The 22,498-nt window shown below is 37.7% G+C and overlaps 1 protein-coding gene across 1 annotated transcript in view; it reads left to right on the top strand.

The window, feature by feature from the left end:
* LOC142341807 (U5 small nuclear ribonucleoprotein 200 kDa helicase-like) overlaps positions 1-21,805 on the top strand; it is a 252,374-nt gene extending 230,569 nt beyond the window's left edge. Inside the window, exons 33-34 of the mRNA XM_075393052.1 lie at positions 15,970-16,218; positions 20,975-21,805. Of these exons, the coding sequence (XP_075249167.1) occupies positions 15,970-16,218; positions 20,975-21,217 (492 nt within the window). The 3' untranslated portion in view covers positions 21,218-21,805. The remainder of the gene's footprint in view (positions 1-15,969; positions 16,219-20,974) is intronic.
* Positions 21,806-22,498: the final 693 nt, after the last annotated feature.

The following is a 22,498-nucleotide window of genomic DNA, read 5'->3' as shown; positions in this document are numbered from 1 at the left end:
AGTTTTTTCGATATTTTGGATCGGATTTTTTTCTAAATGGTTTTCCCAATCCATTCATAGTCCGTTCTTGGCCTGTTTTTCTGTTTAGTCAATGAAAATTCTTTGAATTGTACGTCAGGACTTTTCCTGCTATGTTTTTTTAATTCGTCGTCTCCATCGATGATTCTTACGACCTGACTTCTTGGAATTGACTTCTTCAAATTGACTTCAGTGACTTCTATTGCTTTGCAGTTAAAATTTGTGTGTCTGAAGTCATTTCTGCGTTTAGGTCAATTGCGTGACTTACCTCACTCACAAAAATGACTTCTGAACTCAATTATGGAACTTAAAATTTTATGAACATAAAATAGAGTGCATCTAAATTGTGCCAAACTTATATGCCCTAGTTCTTGCGTATTAGTCTTGAGCTTTTGATTTCGAATGTCAATTTTGAAAAAGCTCTCTTTGCGCTTTTTCCCTATAGACTGTATATGTCAAAAAATTGACAGTCCGAATCTAACCCAAAAAGTGTTCTTGTCTATTAAAGGACTGGTGGTCGATCTGTCTATCTTATTTCTTTAGTTGTTTCAATTCATGGAAGGCCACAAGCGTCTATCGCGGCTAGTTTTCGACAATCTGCCGGCTATGTTTTGATATCTAAAGATTGTGTTATTCTGGTTGCTATTGAGGCATAGTTAATTTTAGCTTAAGGTTTTTATTATATATGTTATTTTTCGTTTGACCGATTTTTCGTCTGACCCATTTGACTTTTTGTCCTCAGAAGCAGGATAAAGATGTAGCGTTGAGTGGGCATCAGCTTCGCTTAGAGCCTCTCAACTCACTTCCCTTCTAGTATGTGATTCACGAATTGTTTTGGTGACTTATACTTACTGTGTGAAGGGCAGTTCTAGGAAGTTGACTCCCCCCACATCACTCCCACCCGCATCCCACCTCCTTCACCCCATCCCTATCCCTACACATCGTTCAGACCGTAAGGCCACATCACCCCCGTCCCTGGGCCTGCACATCGTTCAGCCCGTAATGGACCCGTGCAGCCAAAGACCCTCTCCAAACGTTGCCCCCACCCCCGCCCATGTTGCCCCCACCCCCATCGGCCCCCCTGTCGTGGCTAGCTACTGAGAAAGCCATTCAGTCGTTTGAGAGCACTTCACCTGGCTTTAGTCAGTTTTGTTATTCTATTGAATGGAGTTTGTCCAGAGATATAGTAGTCTGCAGAAGCAAACAAAAATCAGCTTCGAAAGATAAAATTGTTTTCCTTTATTTTTTTCAGGATGTTTATTTGCCCTTGAACGAAGTTAGTAATTTAGCAATTATGTAACTATTTCACTTTTCCGTCCTCAAAACAGGATAAACATGTACAGCGCATGTACCCAACTGCGTCATTATACCCCTAGCCCCCCACGCTCCCACTCCTCCTCCTCCGCAATGCAACTACTTGCTGCTGACGAAGCCAACTGCTCCCAAATTGTTTAGCAATTCTTTTCAAACCAAATTAAAACATTTTTATAGCTGCGAAGCTGTAAGCTGAGCGAAACTATATTGCGGTGCTCTTGGTTTTTTACGACTCGAAGAGGAGTATTGGTTTTCTTAAGGTTTTTTTTTTACCGGAAGTACTATTCGTTCAGACGATGTTTTGACCTAAAAGCGAAAGCGAGTAAAATTGCAGTGTGAACTATTTTTTTCTGAGCGAGAGAAGTTTTTTGATCATGCGCTGCGTTTAGTGAATGACTTTTTGACATTGAAATGTAGTTTTTGACTGAATGGCACATATAGATAACCGTTTTTAGCCGTTTTTTCGTCTAAGTGGCCTAGTTTTTTTGCTTGTATTTTGGTTTTTTTATAGAAATAATTTTTAATCGATGCTATGTTGAAATCTTAACCCCGGAAATTGGTAATACAGTATTTTGCATAGCCTGAAATTGCGTTTCAAATGCGAAATTGGCACATATTTCATGATTTTTTAGTTAATTTTTGGCTTTTTTTTATTAATTTTTTCATTTTTGGATCTTTTAGCTGTTTTTTGTCAAAAATCAGTTAATATGGCAACTTCCCTTTGATAATTCATATACTCAATGCCTCTTTTTACCTCGATGAAGATTTGCTTCATAAAATTGTACATTTGCTAATCCGATTTTCATAGTTTTTTACCAATTTTTTTTTCAGTTTTTTGTTTGTATTTTGCTTTTAATTACTAGAAATAGTATTTTGGCAAACAGGAGGGACTTTAATTTCGTTTCAATAAAAATGCAATCATTTTTTGGTGTTAAGTTTTTGAAAAAACAGATAAATTTTTTTCATAAATGCAGTCTTAAATATTTTTTGACCACTTTTTTGCAAAATGTTTCATTGTTTCGCATGTCGCAATTCTGCTTTTTTCTTGTTTTATTCTCTTCAGCAAGTTGGATTTTTGTCTCGCATGACTCGTTGTCTTTTCTATGTCTCGAATGCTGATCAATGAAATGTACTCGTTTTTCTTGATTTTTTAAATTTGATTTTTAACTTTCAAAAAATCAAGAATTGGTCTTTTTGTTACGGTGTTCCTAACATTGTGTCCATGTTCTTCACATTCTTGTTTGTATCATTCCAGTTTTGTCCTGGCACCTACTTTTATATTCGTTATATTGATTTTTTCAGTTGTTAAAAATTGAATGAATTCAGCTTTTTCTTAGATTTTGGTTTCTTCGGTTTGCAATTGATTTGATTCAAAATAAGGCAGTACTGGGAGTTTGCTAGAAAATGTTTTCCACATTTCTACTTATTACTATTCATTGCAATTTTCTTCCGGGCTTGGTATTGTTTATAGACGATTTTTTGCCTTCGAATATTATTCTGTTGCTTTTGTTTTTCTATGATTAATTTGATTTTTGAATTAGTATGAAATCATGTTGGCTAGCTTATATACAACAAGGAAGAATCATGTATTATTTTTGTCTCAATTGCCGTGATTAGAAATCTAATTGTAGTGGTTTTCTGATTCTTATGTTTGAACACCCTTTTTTGAATAATTTTGACTTTCCTGTCTTTTTTGAAAAGTTTTTATCTGCCGTTTGCTTTCGCGATCTTTTTGATATTAGAATCAATAATTATCTGAGGGCAACTGATGGCCCTGTCAGCTTTGTCAGGTTATCAGTTTTTTGACCATCCTAAAAATTTCAGACTTTTTTAGTGTTACCAAACGTTTTCAATTATAAAATTTTGCTGCATTTTCTTTCTCTTGGTGACGGTGGTTTAAATTTCACCGATTTTTAGATCAGACCCGGGGAGGTAATGAGTTAATGGTTTAATACAAAAGGTAATGGCTTTAGCTTTTTGCGAAGTTTTGGTGATTCGAGTCGCTTCCGGAATTCTTCCGGCTATGTTTTTTACAGGAAGTAGATTTGTTCACGCGCCATTTTGACCTAAAGCAAAAGTGAGAAAAGCTGTCTTGGTGAACAGATTTACGCTAAGCGAGAGAAGTTTTTTGATCATGCGCTGCGTTTAGTGAATGACGTTTTGACTTTGAAAATTAGTTTTTGACTGAATTGAACATATAGATAACCGGTTTTAGCCGTTTTTTCGTCTAAGTGGCCCAATTTTTTGCTTTTAATTTGGTTCCTTGTAGAAATAATTTTTTTTCGATACTATATTGAAATGTCAACCTCGGAAGTTGATATCACAGTGTCTTTCTGAGCCTGAAAATACGTTTCAAGTTGAAAATTGGTACATAATTCTTGATTTTTTAGATAGTTTTTGGCTTTTTTTCTTTTAATTTCTTCTTTTTTGGATCTTTTAACCGTCTTTTTGTCAAAAGTCAGTTAATATGGCAATTTCTCTTTGATGATTCTTATACTCAACGCCTCTTTTTACCTCGATATAATTTTGTTCCATAAAATTTTACATCTGCTAATCCGATTTTGGTAGTTTTTTCCGATTTTCGTCAGTTTTTGATTTGTATTTTGGTTGTAACTGCTAGAAATAGTTTTTTTGTGCAACATGAGGGACTTTAATTTCGTTTCAATAAAAATTCAATCTTTTTTTGGCGTTAAGTTTTGAGAAAACAGTTGAAACTTTTTCATAAATGCAGTCTTAACTTAAAAGTTCTTTGACCATTTTTTTGCAGAATGTTTCTTATTTATGAATTCTGTTTTTTCCTGTTTTGGTCTCTTCAGGAGGATAGATCTTTTTATCGGATGACTAGTTATCTTTTCTCTGTCTTGAATGCTGAACGATGAAACGTATTCGTTTTTCTTGAATTTTTTAAATTGATTTTTAACTTCCAAAAATCAAGAGAGTCTTTTTGTTACGGTGTTCCTTACATTGTGCCCATATTCTTCACATTCTAGTTAGTATCATTCTAGTTTTGTCCTTGCACCTAAGTTTGTTTTCGGTATATTGATTTTTTTCAGTATTAAAAAATGAACGATTTCAGATTTTTCTTAGATTTTCGTCATTTCTTTGGTGTGCAATTGATTTCATTCAACAAAAGGCAGTACTGATAGCAAGCTTTGTCCAAAATGTCCACTTATGACAATTTACTGCAGCTTTCTTTCGGCCTTGGTATTAATTTCAACGATTTTTTGCCTTTGAATTTTCTTCTGCTGCTAATGTTTTCTATGATGAATTTTATTTTTGATTTAGTATGAAATCATGTTGTCTAGCTTATTAACAAAAAGGAACTGTATGTGTGTGTTGTTTTGTCTTAATCGCAGTGATTAGAAGTGTAATTATAGGTGTTTTCTGATTCTTAAATTTGAACTTTTTTTGAAAAGATTTAACCTAGTTTCTAAGATTTATCTGCCGTTTGCTTTCGCGATCTTTTTCTGATTAGATTCATGAATTATTTGAGGGCTATTGATAACCTTGCCAGTTTTTTCAGACTATCAGGTTTTTGACCACCTTAATTATATTGGATTTTTTAACGTTACCAAATGTTTTCAATAATACAAAATTTTGCTGCATTTTGTTTCTCTTGTTGACAGTGGTTTAAGTTTCACCAATTTTTTGGGCAGACATGGAGAGGTAGTGAGTTAAAGGTTTAATATAAAAGGTAGTGGCTTCCGCTGCAATTACGGTTTTGTTAGCGAATTTTTGACGCTTCGAGTCGCTTCCGGAATTCTTCCGGCTATGTTTTTTGTTTCGTCGTCTGACGCTCTTTTTTCGTTTTACATTTGTTCACACAGCAATGCTGAAAAAGTCAAATTTTCTGAATGACTTCTTCCTCCCACTAACGGCATTTGCGCGCATGACGTCATTTCTCACTCGCTTTAGCGAAAGTTTTTAGGTTATTTGCTTGATTAGATTTTGATCATACGTGACTTACCTCACTCAATAAAATGACTTTTGCACTTTAAAACTTAAGTTTAGTTTGAATTTGTTTAAGGTCAAAGGAACTCATATGTGCAGTAAGGTCCCTAATAAAAGGCTTCTGTAGAATGAATTTTAACAAGCTTTATTAATTTATCGATTTTTTTCGGTGTCGATTTTATCGGTGTCGATTTTTTTTTCAATTTAGATCTGTATCTGTTTCTATCTCTATTATATGGCACGCTGGTCTATTCTTTCGCAGCTATTCCGGTAATCTGCCGGCTATGTTTTTCCATTGTTAATAGCCGCCGTCAGCCTATCAAACGGCTATTATTTAGGCGCTCGGTTTTTTACAATCAAAGAATTTGAATTGTGTTGGGGCGCTGTCTATTTTTTAAGAAACAGGAAGTGGAGCGAAAAAGCGAGTGGTTTTGCGGCGTGAAATTTTTTGCTGTGATTTTAAAGTAGAGTGAGAAAATGGTGTTTGAACAATATCCGCTTTCTCGCTAATGGTTTTTTGTTCTTATGTGACAATTTCACTTTGATTTTAGCTATTTCTTCGTTTTCTGGATCGATTTTTTTCTAAATGGCTTTCCCAGTCCATTCATAGTTCATTCTAGGCCTAGTTTTTCTGTTTGAACCAAATTTTTCGTTCTCGCTAGTTGTTTTTTGCGTTCACATGCGGTATCTTTTATTGATTTTCAGTTTTTCTTTTAAATTTTTTTGCTCTGTTTTTTTTTTGTAAATGGTTTTCCCAATTCACTCTTAGTCTGTTGTAGTTCTAGTTTTTGTTTAGTCAACAAAAGTTTTTAGAATTGTGCGTCAGGACTTGTCCTGCTATGTTTTTTTAATTCGCTTTTCCTTTTGATCACGTTTTTCGTTTTACATAAGTCACGACTCTCAGGTTTTACTTCTGACTTGCCTCACTCACTGTTTCAACTGAATGGTTGTAAAATCCATTCATTCAATGAATTACCCAAAACAGTGAATGCAGTCAAGGTCAAAAGAGCAAACTCAAAAGACGGGATAAAGCCCGGTCATTAAGGCATTGAGAATTAGGTTATCAAAGTTAATTAGAGTTTGCTAGCTGACATTGCTAGCTTGATAGCTTTCTGTTTAGAAACTGAATTTTGTATAGTTTAAGAATCCAACTGAAACTGCACGCCGAATTAGATTTCTTTTTGACTCTGAAACAAATAGATCAAAATCCGGTTAATTTATCTTTTTTCCTTTTCTGTTTCAATCCCGATGTGCATCAAGCGGCGTCTATTTTCCGGCATTCTGCCGGCTATGTTTATTTTTAAGTTAAAACCTGTTATTTAGAAAACGTATACAGATAGATTGCATTTTTAACTTCTTATTATTTCTTGTTGATAATAAGTATGGCAAAATCATTTTTAAATTGGCTTTTTCTCTATAATGGCACAACAACAATAGTCGACTATTATACAAATGGTGGAAATGCAGAAAGGATATCTTTCAGGCTCTCTTTTAGTCTTTTGCCGATCGCTTCTGGCTTTAAAAACTTAATAACATTTTTTATAAGATATGTGATTTTTTTCAAATTTCCTCTCTTTAGTTGCCCAGAAAAAGCTTTCAATTCGCTATTTTATGGTCTGATTATCTGCTATTTGAGTCTTATCTAACATACAACAATGTTGCATAACTCATCTAAGAATATTTGATGCCTGAAAGGACAAAAAGTGAACAAATTTTCAAGCCTCAAATATTTACAGAAACAAAAAAACTGAAAATGTTATGATGGTCGATTCATTTTTCCCTCGTTTTATAAAAAAAACACTTGTCGTTGAGCGTTATTAATTGGCTGTAAAACCACCGCTGGAATGTATTCCCTAACCTCCAAATAATTTTGGGAGTGTGGGAAAAATGTTAACTTTTCCCTAATCCAAACGTAGACACTATTCAATATTCCAAAAAGAACAAAAAGAATTAAGTCATTTCGGCTATGTCATCAACTACATCTATAACTCTGCTTAAAGTTGTTAATCATCCTTTCATATTGTCTTGGTGTGTTATCTTGGTGTTACTCAATTTGCACGTTCTATATTCAAATTATGGTTCTGACTGCTCAAAAGTCAAGTTCTTTATGAGTTCATTACAGTCCCCCTCGTTTTGGCGGTGTAGTCAAAACCTAAAGGGTTAATGATTTGTTAAAAGTTGTGAATGTGGTTACTGTTCATTAAATTTGTGTCCTGTTTCGACGTTGTGATCCGTTTCCTATTCGTCAATTACTAGTGCCAATTTGTTTACTGGTCTTGTTTGTTTCCCAAACCCGGTTCTGATTTCGCATGATCTAACTTTTCCATCATTGCTGTGAGACAATTTTTCCACAATACCGACGGGCCAAATACCTCGTGGAGTCATGTCTTCCAATATCCAAACAAGGCTACCAACTTCGAGAGGCTTCTGATCTTTTATCCATTTGGGTCTCCTAGCCATTGTGGGTATGAACTCGCGCAGGAGTCGTATCCAAAATTGATGTGAAAGGGTAATACATCTTTTCCAGTCCTTGTTGTAATCTTTAGTGATTGACAGTATTGACGGCAAACGTTTGTGAGGTCGACCGACAAGGAAATGATTAGGCGTGATTGGTTGATAAGACAAACCGTTGTCTGGGACGTAAGTCAAAGGCCTGCTGTTCAGGATTTCTTCGACTTGAGTTAGGAACGAGTGAAATGTTCGGTCAACATTTGAGAGCCAATCACTGAGTAGAGAATTCGTTTTGAGGACTGCACGAGTCTTTCCCATGCTCCTCCGAAGTGGGATGCGTATGGTGGGATGAACTTCCATTCGATGGTCTCTTTGAGTAATCGGTCACTGATTTCCTGGTGGTCGAATTGGTTTACTTTTGTAATGAGTTCACGAGAAGCGCCAACGAAATTTCTACCATTATCAGAGACAATGAGGTGGGGGTTTCCTCGACGAGCAGTAAACCTCAGTATCGCTTGAATACAGGAATCAGTGCTTAAATGGTAAGCTGGTTCTAGATGAACGGCTCTTGTGGTAAGGCAAGTGAAGATGCAAGCGTATCGTTTTGGATACAAGTTGTCGCCGGCCTTTATAGCGAAAGGACCAAAGAAATCTACACCCGTATTTTGAAAAATAAAGTTTTCAGTATTTGGAATTTTAAAGTCTGACAGGGGTGCCATTTGAGGTTGCAGTGCTACTGCTTTTTGTCGACGGCAATCGAAACATCGGTTGATTATTGTTCGTAAGGTGGAGCGAAGGCTGATTACAATAAAGGACTGTTGAACAATGAAACGGCAATGGTCGAGACCTGTATGTCCATTGTGGTTGTGAATATCTCTAAGCATAAGAAAAGTTATATGTTCTTTGCCACTTAGGATTACTGGGGTTTGTAAGTTTTCTTCCAGTTGATTTGCATTGGCAAGACGTCCATTAGCTCTTATAACTCCGTCGTCGGAAATGAAGGGCAAGAAATTTTTTAATTTTGAGTGTGCTGGAACGTTTTGGTCTTTGCGAAGACAATCTAGCTCTTCCTCAAATGAGAGTTCTTGAGATTGCCTATGAAGATAAATTTTGCTCATTTTGACTGTCTTTATGGTCAAGTGGAAACTCTTCGTTGTAGTTTTGAGGTTGCTGATAAACAAAATTACAAATGCGAGAACGCGTTTAAGTTTTTCAAAGCTTGAGAACCGTTTTGGGTCAATGAGTGGCTGGTTTGCCCTTGAGAGAGCCATTGAAGCTGCTAAAGGGTAATTTGGCACTTTTGTCGGAGGCCAATTTGTTGGGTCATGTTTCAAGAAAAGTGGCCCGTTAAACCAACGACAATCCGGTTTGAACTCGTTTAATTTCAACCCTCTTGTTCCGTCGTCAGCTGGATTCAAGACACCTGGAACGTGACGCCAGTCTGATGGTGAAGTTGTTTCAAGAATTTCTGCAACTCTGTTTGCTACATACATTTTGTGTCTTTCTTTGGAGTTGTAAATCCATTGTAGGGTCGTTGCGCTATCCGACCAAAATGTCGTTTTGCTAATTGTTACATCGAGCTGTTGCTTTATGAAGAAGGCTACCCGAACTCCGATATCAGCTGCTGCCAGTTCTAGTTTAGGTATGCTTTGCTGTCGAATCGGGGCAACTTTTGCTTTTCCCAATATAAAATTGATTGAACAAATTGAATCTGTATACTCTGTTTTTAAATATGCTACGGCACACATTGCTGTTAGAGAAGCGTCGCAAAAGATATGAAGAGTTGATTCTTTAGGTGTTTTTTTCTCCTCGAACAGAAATCGTGGTATTTCGATGCTGGAAATGTTTCTGATTTCTGTCATAAGAGACTTCAGGGTTGCATCAAAACTGTTAGGTAAAAGGTTGTCCCATTGTTTTCCTAAACGTCAGACGTCCTGCATGATTGTTCTTAACCGCACTGTGAAGGGCGCAATAAACCCAATTGTGTCATAGATGGATGAAACACTCTTCAAAATCTTTCTCTGGGTGGGGTTCTCTAGATCCACTTTTTTAATTGTTTTGCTGTTTTTAACGAAAGAGTCTCTGGACACAGACCACTGTATTCCTAATACTCTCTCGGTATCAGTTGTTGATGTCTGTTCGTCTGTTTCTCCGAATTTTGGAATAGGTGGTAGAATGGTAGACTCCTTTGTATCGTTAGGATTCTGGTCTTCTTTAGGGATTGACTTCATTGTTTCAAGTGAATTGGAGGACCACTTGGTTTAATTGAAACCACCTAGTAAAAGTAAATTTTTCAGATCTTTTGAAATGGAAATTGCTTCTTCGACTGTGTCTGTTGCGTGATACAGGTCATCCATGTAAAAGGAACGTAAGACTGCCTTGGCTGCTGAAGGGTACTGCTGACAGTTGTCCTCCGCTGTTCGTCGCAAGGCGAAGTTACAACATGTCGGTGAACACCTTGCTCCAAAAATGTGCCTTCTAAATTTGAAGCAAATTATCTTTTCGCCTTTCTTCCACAGAAATCTTAAAAACTTTTGGTCCTGTGGTCGAACACCTACTTGCATAAACATGCCTTCAATGTCAGCAGATATCGCAACTTTTTTCTGCCTGAACCTGCAGATAACACCGGTCAAGTTTTGCATCAAGTCAGGCCCTGGCATGAGTTGGTTATTTAATGATTTACCATGATATTTTGATGCTGCGTTCAAAACTTTTCTTATTTTTGCTTTGTTAGGGTTTATTACAGGGTGATGCGGAATGTGCCAAATGTTTGGAGTCGTTTTATCTAAGGGAACCTCTTCAATGTAATTCTTTTTCAGATCTTCGTCGATTGTTTTCGTGTATTTCATTAACAATTCCGGATCTCTTTCTAGTCGCTTAACTAGGGCGTTGAGTTGTTTGAAGGCTAAAGTGAAGTTATTTGGCAGGTCGGGTTTGTTTTTGCATAAAAGCCCAACATGGTATCGTCCTTCCTTGAACTCTACAGTAGATTCCAAAATGTCTGATGCGCGTTTATCGGTCTCTGATTTCGTGACGTCCTTATTGGACGGCAAGTTTTCAACTTTGTACTAGTTGAGTACTTCGTTATACAGAGTGTCGTCAATTTGGCAGCACTCTGTAGACTCACTTTTGACAATTTGAGACTGGCATGTTACTGCTGAAGGCAGATCAGTTTTCCCTGACGCAGTCCATCCAAGTTCTGTTTGAATAGCTCTTGCGGTATTTGGAGGACCATAGTGAATCTCTCTAGGTGCAATGAGATCAAAATTGTCGCATCCAATCAAAATAGAGATTTCATTGATGTCAACGTCGGGGTATGAAATATATTTCAAGTGATCAAATTCCTGGCACACTTTTCGAATCCATTCTAAATTATATTGGGGAAACTCTATGTCGGCCGAAACCTGAACGTCTTTCTTCTATATCAAAAGTTTGATTAGAACTCATTCCTTTAATCGAAAGGTTAACGTTGGTGAATGACACACTTTTTGTTCCATGGATTCCTTTGTGCAATTCTGTGTGTTGGTTTCTTTCGTCAAGAACGATTCCAAGTGCGGAAGCAGTTTTCGTTAACATCATTGATACGACGCTTCCATTGTCCCGAAAGGCGTACGTATTTACTGACTTACCATCCCTTGAGAGTGTTACGGGGAGTATCTGAAGGAGTGAAGGACGTTCTGATGATCCAGCGGTACTGCAATGTGTTGAGTTTGCTGACTGGCTAGACTCATCGTTTAAGTGTGTATGATGACGTTTGTTACAACTTCTGCAACTCTGCGTAGAAGGGCACTCCTTTGAAGAGTGACCCATTTTCAGGCAATTGAAACAGGCTTTGAGTTGATAGATGGCGTCCCTACGCTGCTTAACGGACATGTTTTTAAATTTTTCGCACATGTATATTCTGTGGTTGCTGTCCTCGAACAGACACTTTGAAGCTCTGCTGGTTTAAGAAACGTTTTGGTCTTCTAATTGTTGCTGCTGATTTCTAGAACTCTTGAACTGCCTTCGATGTTGACTACGTTCTTTGTTAAATTTTGAAGTTGTCTGCATGTCGGAAATCTTGTCTTGCGTGGATACATATCTTGATGTTCCTTGAATTTGGTTTTGATCATATCTAGGGTGATTGTTCCCATATTGTGAAAGATTGCTCCGCGGATTTGGTGAGTCATTTTTGCCCAGCTTGTTTCGAGAAAAAGGTTCTAAATTCTCGAAGGTTAGCTGTCAAAGAGAGCCATTCGGCGAACTGCTCTAAGGAGGGAGATTCAATCTGATGTTGTGCACAATGTTTGCTCCAGTCAACTAGTTGGCTATAAGGTAATTTCTGTATTGCAACTTGGGTATTCATCGTTGATTTGAGGTCGTGTTCGTATTCCAGGCGTGTAAAAGTATTCACCAAGTCGTTTATAAATATACTAAAATTGTTAAAACTTTTGAGTCGCTGGGCTGACGGGCTTGGAAACGATGCAAGTTTCTCTAAGTAAGCATTTACGATGACGCTAGACTTACCATACTTTTTCTTCAGGTCGGCTAGAGCTTGGTGATAGCATTGACCATTGCAACCGTAGCCTTTAACTAAGCTCTTCGCTTGTCCAGTAAGAAGTGATTGTAAGTGCGTTATCTTTTCTGTAGTGCTAAGTGGCCTCGAGTCAATGGCAGACTCGAATAACTGTATCCAATCTGTCCAAGTGAGGGGATTGCCATTAAAGGTGTCAAGTTTTAGTGTCGGGAGAGTTCCTGATGAGATCGGGGTAGTGATAAATTGTTGCCTATGAGTGTGATCGTGACAATTTGCCAGACCAAATGAGGCTTGATGTTGTGGAAACGTAGTTTGGTCAAACAAATTTCTTGTGGCTGATGCATGGAGGGAAAAATTTCTGTATTTTGAAACGTTGCCGGTTGATTGGAACTAAGTGTTATACCTGTTGAAGCTGATAAAGTTTCCTGCGGAATCTCTCTGAGTTCTGATTCGTTTTGTAGTGTTTGTTGTCGGAGGTTTGTTGGTAATATTGTTTGTGTATCCGTTGAATTGTTGACAAGGTCAGAACTGACTTTTAATTTTCTCCGAACCAAGTTAAGTTTTCTGCAGGAGTCGCGTTTAACTGCTAATGTCTCATCTAAAAACTGACAATGTTGTGATTCGTCTAGATTGAGTAGGAGAAACTCATTAGTCTTTTCTAGCTCAGATAGTAACTGCTGAACTTCCTTTTCTCCTTCTATGAACTCGTCGTATGGCAGATTCTCATCAGTTGAAATGTCTTCGATCAGATCGTTTATGCTCGAAACGCAATATTTGTGAAAACTACGCTGACTTTCAACGGTTTTGGCAGGCATGGTGAACTTTTCTTTATAGAACTCTGTAGGTAAAATTTTTCTTTTTACGTATGCTCAAAAGAATTGAGGCTGTGTTGGTCTATTGTAATTTCTTGCGGACGATTTGATGTTGGTATTTGGTCACAAGAAATCTGAATTACTACGTTGAATATGCAAGAGGTCTTTTGACTTGGGGAGATTTGTCTTGCTAACTGACCGGTGGCACCTCACGGAACCTGGGGACAGTTAGAAGATAATGGTGTCTCTACCAGCTGACCAATGGCACCTCACGGAACCTGGGGACAGCTAGTAGAGATGTTTTCGGAAGTAATCTGTTATCTCACAAGTAGTTCAAGAGGCTACTCACAGAGCCTTGTGAACATTTAAGGTAAAGAGGATTTGTGAAATTTAAGTTGAAGTAGAAACTATCAGGTTGAGCAGATGCACGTACATGAACTCCGTTTACACTCGTAAATTTTGCTGTGACCACTGTTATTCAACGTTACGTTATTATCCTTGTACAGAATCTTTTGTTTGATAAGGTGGTGAAGGTTTGAGCGACCGCATTCGTTAAGGTGAAGATGATCTTTAGTATTGAAGTATTTAGCGCCTGATATATGCTGACTGATTCCTCTATATTGCCAGTTGACTGAGGGTTTGTGACTACGAGTTCTGTGGGACACTTTCTCGAGGATTTCGTTAACGGCTGCTGATCGCTGTTTGTTTTCGTTTCGTTCTGGTATTCCTATGAGGTATACTTCTTTGGTTCTTTCGGTCAAAAAATTTGCGAGTTCAATCAACTGATTTGCGATGTCAATTGGTGTTTTGTCTGAAGGTTTGCAGCCGTTATACAAGTCGTTACCGCCACTAAACAGTATAATTTTACAGTACTGATTGATAGGGGGAACAAAGTTATATACGTCTTTGATGGTTGCGCCGGGAAGAGAAAATATATTCAGGTTTCCAGATTCGAAATGTCTTCCCTGTGAATCTGTGATCAATATGAACTTCGTTTTCGAAGATTTGAAAAGATGATATCGCATGTCACATACAATCAGTGGACGTCGAGACAATAAGTGAGTTATGATGTAGAGGAAAGATTCTGGGTGCTCAGGTGAAGTGGATTTGGGTTGCTGCTGTTGGAAATCCTAGCTAGCCAGGAAAGCTGCTGCAGAATGTTGCTCTGGGCTGGTGGCTGCTGGTTGGCCAGGAAAAACGAGGCTGGGGAATGACGCTTGCCGTTGCTTTCTGCTGCTGGGAACTCTGGTTCTCCAGTATAACTGCTGCGCAAAGCTGCTGCTGATGGGGAATCCTGGTTGGCCAGGAAAACAAGGCTGGGGAAAGACGCTTGTCGTTGCTTACTGCTGCTGGGAACCCTGGTTAGCCAGGAAAACTTCTGTAGATTGCTGCTGATGGTTGGTAGCTGTGGTGGGTAATCCTGGTTGGCCAGGAACAACAAGGCTGGGGAAAGACGCATGTCGTTGCTTGCTGTTGCTGGGAACCCTGGTTAGCCAGGAAAACTTCTGCAGATTGCTGCTGCTGGTTGGTAGCTGCTGCTGGGGAATCCTGTTTGGCCAGGAAAAACTAGGCTGGGGAATAACGCTTGTTCTTGCTTGCTTGCTGCTGGGAACCCTGGTTAGCCAGGAAAATTTCTGCAGATTGCTGCTGCTGGTTGGTAGATGCTGGTGGGGAAGCCTGGTTGGCCAGGAAAACTTGGCTGGGGACAGACGCTTGTCGTTGCTTGCTGCTGCTGAGAAACCTGGTTAGCCAGGAAAAACTGCTGCAGAATGCTGCTACAGGTTGGTAGCTGCTGGTAGGGAATCCTGGTTGGCCATGAAAAACCACGCTGGGGAATGACGCTTGTCTTTGCTTGCTGCTGCTGGGAACCCTGGTTAGCCAGGAAACTTCTGCAGATGGCTGTTGCAGGTTGGTAGATGCTGGTGGGGAAGCCTGGTTGGCCAGGAAAACAAGGCTGGGGAAAGACGCTTGTCGTTGCTTGCTGCTGCTGAGAAACCTGGTTAGCCAGGAAAACTGCTGCAGAATGCTGCTACAGGTTGGTAGCTGCTGGTAAGGAATCCTGGTTGGCCAAGAAAAACTAGGCTGGGGATTGCCGCTTGCGGGTGGAATTGCCGAGTGACCGGAGAAGGGTGGTTTGGGTAGACTCAACTTTGGTTGGGGCGCCTCCACTGCCTGGTTGGGGGTGTCGTCCGAAAAACTACGGGGTTTAACCTCTGGTGATGGGTTGGGTAGACCAAAACTTTGCTGGGGTTCCTCCGCTCTCTAGTTGGGGGTGTTGTCCGTAAACCACTGGGTTCGACCTCTGAGGGTGGGCTTGGTAGACCGAAAGTTGGCTGGGGTTCCTCCGCTCCCTGGGTGGGGGATGCCGTCTGTAAACCACGGGGTTCAACCTCTGAGGGGGGTTGGTTAGACCGAAACTTGGCTGGGATTCCTCCGCTCCCTGGTTGGGGGGTTGCCGTCCGTAAACCACGGGGTTCGACCGCTGAGGGTGGGTTGGGTAGACCGAAACTTGGCTGGGATTCCTCCGCTCCCTGGTTGGGGGGTGCCGTCCGTAAACCACGGGGTTCGGCCGCTGAGGGTGGGTTGGGTAGACCGAAACTTGGCTGGGGTACCTCCACTGCCTGGGTGGGGGTACTGTCCGTAAAAAAAAACGGCGGGGTGTTAGAACAATATTTGAACAACGTTGGGCGCCATGTCATCAACTACATCTATAACTCTGCTTAAAGTTGTTAATCATCAATTCATATTGTCTTGGTGTGTTATCTTGGTGTTACTCATTTTGCACGTTCTATATTCAAATTATGGTTCTGACTGCTCAAAAGTCAAGTTCTTTATGAGTTCATTACAGGCTATTTCACATCCAAAAAACTTAGTTAATTGTGAAGCTTTGATTTTAACAATTTTCAGGGCGTTGAGAGTGTGTTTGACGTGATGGACTTAGAGGACGAAGTGCGTGAACAGCTTCTGAGCTCCCTTTCACAACGACAGATGGCAGATGTGGCCAGATTTGTGAATCGATACCCTAACATTGAGTTGACACATGAGTTGGCAAACGATCCTTCTTCTATTTACCCTGGATCTAGGGTACAGCTGAATGTGAACTTGGAGAGGGAGGAGGAGATCACAGGACCCGTGATAGCTCCATTCTTCCCACAGGTGTGTTATTAGAATTGATAGGCTTTGAGGTCAACTGGATCTCTTAATGCTAAGAAGTCAAACTAGGTCACAGTAAGGTACATAATGTATAACCTAAGATGAATCTGAGACAAGACCAAATTTAACTGACTTCGGTAAATTAAATATTTTTCGCATAGGTTATTGCGACTTGCATAGTTTATGTTAAATTTCAAGTAAACAAAAAATCTAATGAAAATTTGAGTGAAATGAAAAAGTGACAAGTGAAGACGATCTGCGCAGATGTTTCGTTCTGGCCAGGGTATGAATGAAATGAATGCTCGAATTCATAGTTTCTACCCTCGTCTGAACCAAACAGCTGTTCAGAACGGAATCGCTTACACTAGTCATTTTTCATTTCACTCAGTTTGTCAATTTTTGGTCAATTGGAATGACATCTACGGTGCAACTGGACAGTGTCAACTGTCCGGGAAAAAATGGACAGCGCAGGCACACTACTTGTGGAATCTCTTTCAGCGTTTTTAATAGCCGCCCTCATCTTCTCAGCCGGCTATTATAGCGCTTCTATTACAATCCAAGAATTGGATTGTATTGGTGCTCTGTCTTTTTCTTTCATTTTTGTAAGATGTTTTCTCACCTGTTTTCATGACTTTGAGCTTTCAAAACGGGATAAACAGGTAAAGCTCAGCGGGCATCAAGTTTCATTAGAGGCCCGCGTTTAGTAGTCCCTCAAGTACTTAGAGTGGTAAAGCTACTGGGAAGGCCGTAATTCAAGGTTAAAAGGTCATTTTTGGGAGTTTTTGAGCCTAAAATAATGAAATTTTTAGCACTTTTTGTCATTTTTTGGATTTTTTGTTAGACTAGTCTGAAATTGAGGTTTATTAAAGTTGATAGAGGTCCTTTGCAAGACCTAATTGCTTTTTACGGCCACTTTAAGCGCTATATCTATTGCTACTCCAAACATAAACACGGTAATTTATACTAATTTTCAAATTGTTTGAAAATGTTTGTCATTTTTTGAGTTGTTTCAGACTTTGATATCAAAAAAGTGCCTCTGGGCTTTAATTAAAGGTTATTGCATAGTTTCTAGTGGTAATGAAGTGGTTTTAAACATTTTAACTTCATGAATTTTACCAATTTTTTAAAAATCAAACTTGTTTTTTTTTCAAATTTTCTGACATTTATTGTCATTATTCGAGTTTTCCAGCCCCAGGGGACAAGAATCCTCATCTAGGGCTTGCTGACAGTTTGCTGAAAATATTTTTTGGCCATGGAATGGTATTCAACATTTTAATATCTTTTACCAATTTTTTGATAAAGTTGCAATTTTTTTAAATTTTTGAAATTTTTTTCAGTAGCCAGGTAACCTCCTATAGGGTTTGCTAGTATGTTACTACATAGTTTCTAGGAGCAATAAAATAGTTTCCAATTTTTAAATTTTGCAAGTGTAGGGAATTTTTTAAATAAAGCTTGCCATTTAAAATTTTCGATTGTTTTCAAATTTATCGTTTTTTTTCGTCATTCTCTGAATTTAACTATCTTAACTGGCCAACGAAACTTTTTAAATGTTGTAGACGGTTTACAAAACAGAACTCCAGAGTCAAAAAAATGTTTTGACTTTTTGATAGCCCTATTTTTGGAAATTTTCTTTAAATTTTCTCTTCTCAGTTTCTTGATGCATTTGTCATAATTGTCCAGTTTATCTACTTTTAGTGGCAGATTCATCTCTTTCAAGTTTTTTGCGTGAGTTAATGAGTATTTTGAATTGAGTCATATATGGCTTTCAAGTTAAAAGCTTCAAGGGTTTTAGCAATGATCGATTTTTTGGTTAGTTTGTGTGATTCTTTTATTTTTTCAATTTTTGAGATTTTGTCTTGTTGGCTGGGATTTTTCAATTGATCTGCTGGTCAGGTTCTGAGCAAAGCAATTAAAAATGAAGAGAGTCAGTAGAAAAAAATCAAAGTCAAAAATAGAAACGGGATAAACGCATAAAGCCCCTTTTTAGATGCCCGGTACTTGAACTTTGTTCTCATAAGTTTTAGTTACTATGTATAATGCTTATTGGTATTGATACTAGACCCTGTAGCCTCTCTTTGATAGACAGGAGTATGCTCAATTATGAAATGACATCAAAATAAATTGCATTTAAAAATGTTTTTTTTTACAAAAATCAATTTTTGTTGATATTTTCTTTTCTTTCAATCCCAATAGATTTATGGGCATCAACGGCGGCTATTTTCCGGCAATCTGCCGGGTATGTTTTCTTTTCAACCCGTTTCCTGTTTATTGTCGTAATTTGTGGGTAAAATCTGAGAATTATTAATAGCCGCCGTCAGCCTCTACGGCTTTTATTTAGGCGCTCTCCTTTTTTACGACTCGAAGAGGAGTATTGGTTTTCTTAAAGCTTTTTTTTTACCAGAAGTACTATTTTCTCAGACGGCGTTTCGACCTAAAAGCGAAAGATTAAAATTGCCTTGTGAACTAATTTCTTTCTGAGTGAGAGGAGTTTTTTGATCATGCGCTTCGATCAGTGAATGACTTTTTGACTTTGAAAGGTGTTTGTTCTGGACAGAATGTCTTATGTAGACAACCAATTTTAGTAGTTTTCAGTCCAATTGGCCCAATTTTTTTGCTTATAATTTCATTTTTTTTGTAGAAATATTTTTTGAAAGAAGCTGTATAATATATGAATATCTGAAATTGATACCACAGTGTTTTTTGAGTCTGGTAATGCGTTTTTAATTCTAATTAAGCGCATATTTCCCATTTTAAAAATTCATTTTTGGCTTTTTTTAAAATTCATGTCTTCAATTTTGGATTTTAAAGCAGATTTTTTTAAACAAAAGTTCAGCGCATATGGCAATTTAACTCTTGACATTTCATGCATTGAATGCATCTTTTTAACGTGAAGTATTTTTGTTTCATAAAATTGTGCTTATACTTGCCCGATTTTGGCTTTTTTGTCCAATTTTTCTCCGTTTTTTGTGTAATTCGGATTTAATTACTAGAAAGTCTTTTTGTGCACTGCCAGGGGTCCTAATTTACTTTTATAAATAATTGAATAATTTTTTGGCGTTTAGTATTTGAAATTCTGTAGGGTTTTTCCATAAGTTCAATTTTTGGAAAATTTTGGCCAATTTTGCAAAATGTTTTATTTTTTCCAATCATTGAACTATATTTCTTCATTTAAATCTATACAGGAGGATAGCTAATTAATTTTATGCTAGATAAGGCAATTCAATTGTTTTTCTACTTCATATTTGTTTCAGTTTGATTTCTTTTTAGAAATCATGAACATCTGTTTTATGTGTTTTTGTTTCCGTCCGTATTCTCGGCTTTCTAGCATGTATCAATCTATAGTTTTCCGGAGACCTATGGTTCCTTTTAGCTCTGGTTTTGTCTGTCAGTTGCTAAAACAAATGATTTTAGCTTTTTTCTTTCACTCATTGTGTAGTCTCTCTGGCTCATACAATTTGACTCATAATTACTCTCTACGAATGTTATTGGGGTCTTAGTTTTTATTTTAAACATTTTTGGCCTGTTTATCTTGTTTCTTTTGACTTTTTGGTGATTAATTTATAAATTCCTAACTAGTTTGCTGATTTTAAATTTTAGATTTAAAGTCTTTTTAAATTTCTTTGATCCATTGTATTGTTTTATTGAATTTATTGGTAATTGAATTAAAGCCACATGTCTGTAAGCATTTTTCACTTCAAAGGATAAAAGTAACTTTTGCTAGAAAGTTTCTCTATGCAATTGAACAAAAATTGAGTAATTTTACGCATTTTTTCTAATTCTTCCTCATTTTCTTCAATGAAAGAGATGTTTGTCATCTCATGAAGTCGTGGCTGATATTTTGTAGTTGGATAACGAGTTATCCATACTTGAAACAACGGTTGTTGTTTTTATGTGTACTTGTAGTACATGAAAAATGAATTGAATTTTCCTAATTTTTATTGATTTCGCCGAAATTTTTTGTTGTTTGACATAAGATTATTGTTTTCTCTGCATTGATGCGTTCTGCATGGAGACATTAGCTATTTGAAAAACTAGTTCCTTGGTTAGATTCAACTTCGAGTCGTTTCCGGAATTTTTTCGGCTATGTTTTTCATTCACTTTTCAAGTCACGATTCATGATTTTAAATTCTTTTGCGTTTGCAATTATGTACTGTATTGAATTCGGTCAATGGCAAAAGTGAAAAATTAAAAGAACGGAATATACCGATAAAGCCTGGTCCTTAAGTGATAGGGCATAAGAGGATAAGGGAGAAAGTAAATACAAAGTCAGTGAGAAATAGGTAAAATTGAACTTCAATTTTCCCCGTTTATCAAAGACTGTCTGTATTTACTTTCTCTCTCTTCCTCAAAGTCCTGTGGTTGTTCTAACATAGCTCATTACGAGAATAAGGTTTAATGTCTGATACTTGTGAGCCAAATATTCGGCTGATGAAATCATCTTTCACAACACAAACTTCTAATCGGAATGGCTTAGAGCAGCCAGAGTTTTAATTGAGTAGAAGACCTCACCACGTAGCCAAAGTACCCAGTTTGTTACGAAGAACTCCTATTTTTGTATCAGATTTAAAAGGCGGAGTGGCTAGGTAAAAGCTGTTGCAGTAGCTGACGATGTTGCTTGACCAGGAAAGTTTCCGTAATGTAAGATAGTGTGAGCGGCTGAAAAAACATTGAAGCATAAACAATACCAGAGGATTTTGTTTAATTTTGACATTGTGAGCGAAGAATACAAGAAGGACTTCTTAATCCGGTGCTGATTTAGAAACGAGAAGAAGGATGGTGGGTTGTGATCGGTGATCCCAAAAAGAACTCCCTGATCTCCATCAAACGAGTCACGCTCTCACAAAAGGCCAAAGTGAAACTGGACTTCGTGGCACCTTCAGCTGGACAGTACAATTATACGATCTATTTCATGAGTGATGCTTACATGGGCTGCGATCAAGAGTACAAGTTCACAATTGATGTCCGACATTCTGGTCCCGGACACAAATCAGACTCGGACTGAACCAGTTCTTCGTCGTATCTCAAATTGATTTTATGAACAGATTTCTTCTAAGGAATGTTTTCAAACTGATGAACGCGAATAACGTGCAACTGTTGTACTTAAAACACTTATTGGGTGCAATATTGACAGCCGTCATGTTGTTCTATGACCAAGCTGTGTCATAAAGATTTGCTTCTGATGAGCTGAAACCTTGAGTCTTCATGATTTAGAACATTTTAATTGCCCTTGAACGAAGTTTGCAACAAGTATTGTCAAGGTGTGTATCTTTTTTAAGCAAATTTTCGCTTGACCGTTTTTGCATTTCAGTTCTATAACATTCCTCGCTTTCAAGTGACATTTTTACGCTTGACTTCTTATTTTCCGTGTGATCTTAATTGCTCACATTCAAAAATAAAGTTTGTTGCTAAAATAAAAGCCTCTAAGAGAGCAATAAAGGAGTAAAGACCTCATAGCGAAGTGGCTAAGATGTCAGACTGCAGTCCTGGACGCCGAGGGTTCGAAACCCTATTAGGGCGAATTTTTGCACCCATTGAAAAATTTCTAAGCTGCATCCTTTAAATTAAATTGCCCCCTGCCTGTGGCTCGAGAGCAATTCATCGAAGTTAGTCGTTTTGTTCCGATGTTTTGTTCCAATTCATCCGATGTTTGTTTCATAATAAAAAGTTATCGAATTCTCATCATGAGCGTTAGAGAATACGCAAATCTTTTCTCAGCTAAGATAGTGAGCTGAGCATAGCTATATTGCAATAGTCTTAGTGTTTTGCAGTTCAAAGAATTTCAACTGAAGTGAGGCTCTTGTCATTTTTACGACCCGAAGAGGTTTAAACGAGGTTTAAACTTTTGAGAAAATAGTGAATTCCGTTGATTTTTTTCACATTTTTCGGAATTTTTGCTAAAATTTGTTAATATTTTTAGAAAGTGTTGTTGACTTTTGTTTGTGAAGACAAAAAGCTTTATTTTAGACTATTTTTATTAATTTTTTTGTCGAAAATTCTGGCTAAATTTTTCAAAATTCAGACTTTTTCATCAAAAACAGCACGAAATAAGTTTCTTTAGTCCGGTTTCATTAAATTTACAGGAAGTAGAGACCCAAACACGACTAACACAATCTTTTTAGACTTAAAATGAGGCTTTTTTTATTTCAAATTCCGTTGAGAGTGCTCTGTAATTAAAACTTTGCCGTTTTTTGCTAAATTTATTCGTTGATTATCAAAAACGTAGCATCTATTTTTGAGTTTTTAAATAACAAAATATAAAATCTAGAACATTTGATAATTAAGT

Source organism: Convolutriloba macropyga, chromosome 1 (genome assembly GCF_964194025.1).
Source record: "Convolutriloba macropyga chromosome 1, txConMacr16.3, whole genome shotgun sequence".
NCBI lineage: Eukaryota > Metazoa > Xenacoelomorpha > Acoela > Convolutidae > Convolutriloba > Convolutriloba macropyga.
This window is presented reverse-complemented; position numbering and strand designations above follow the sequence as displayed.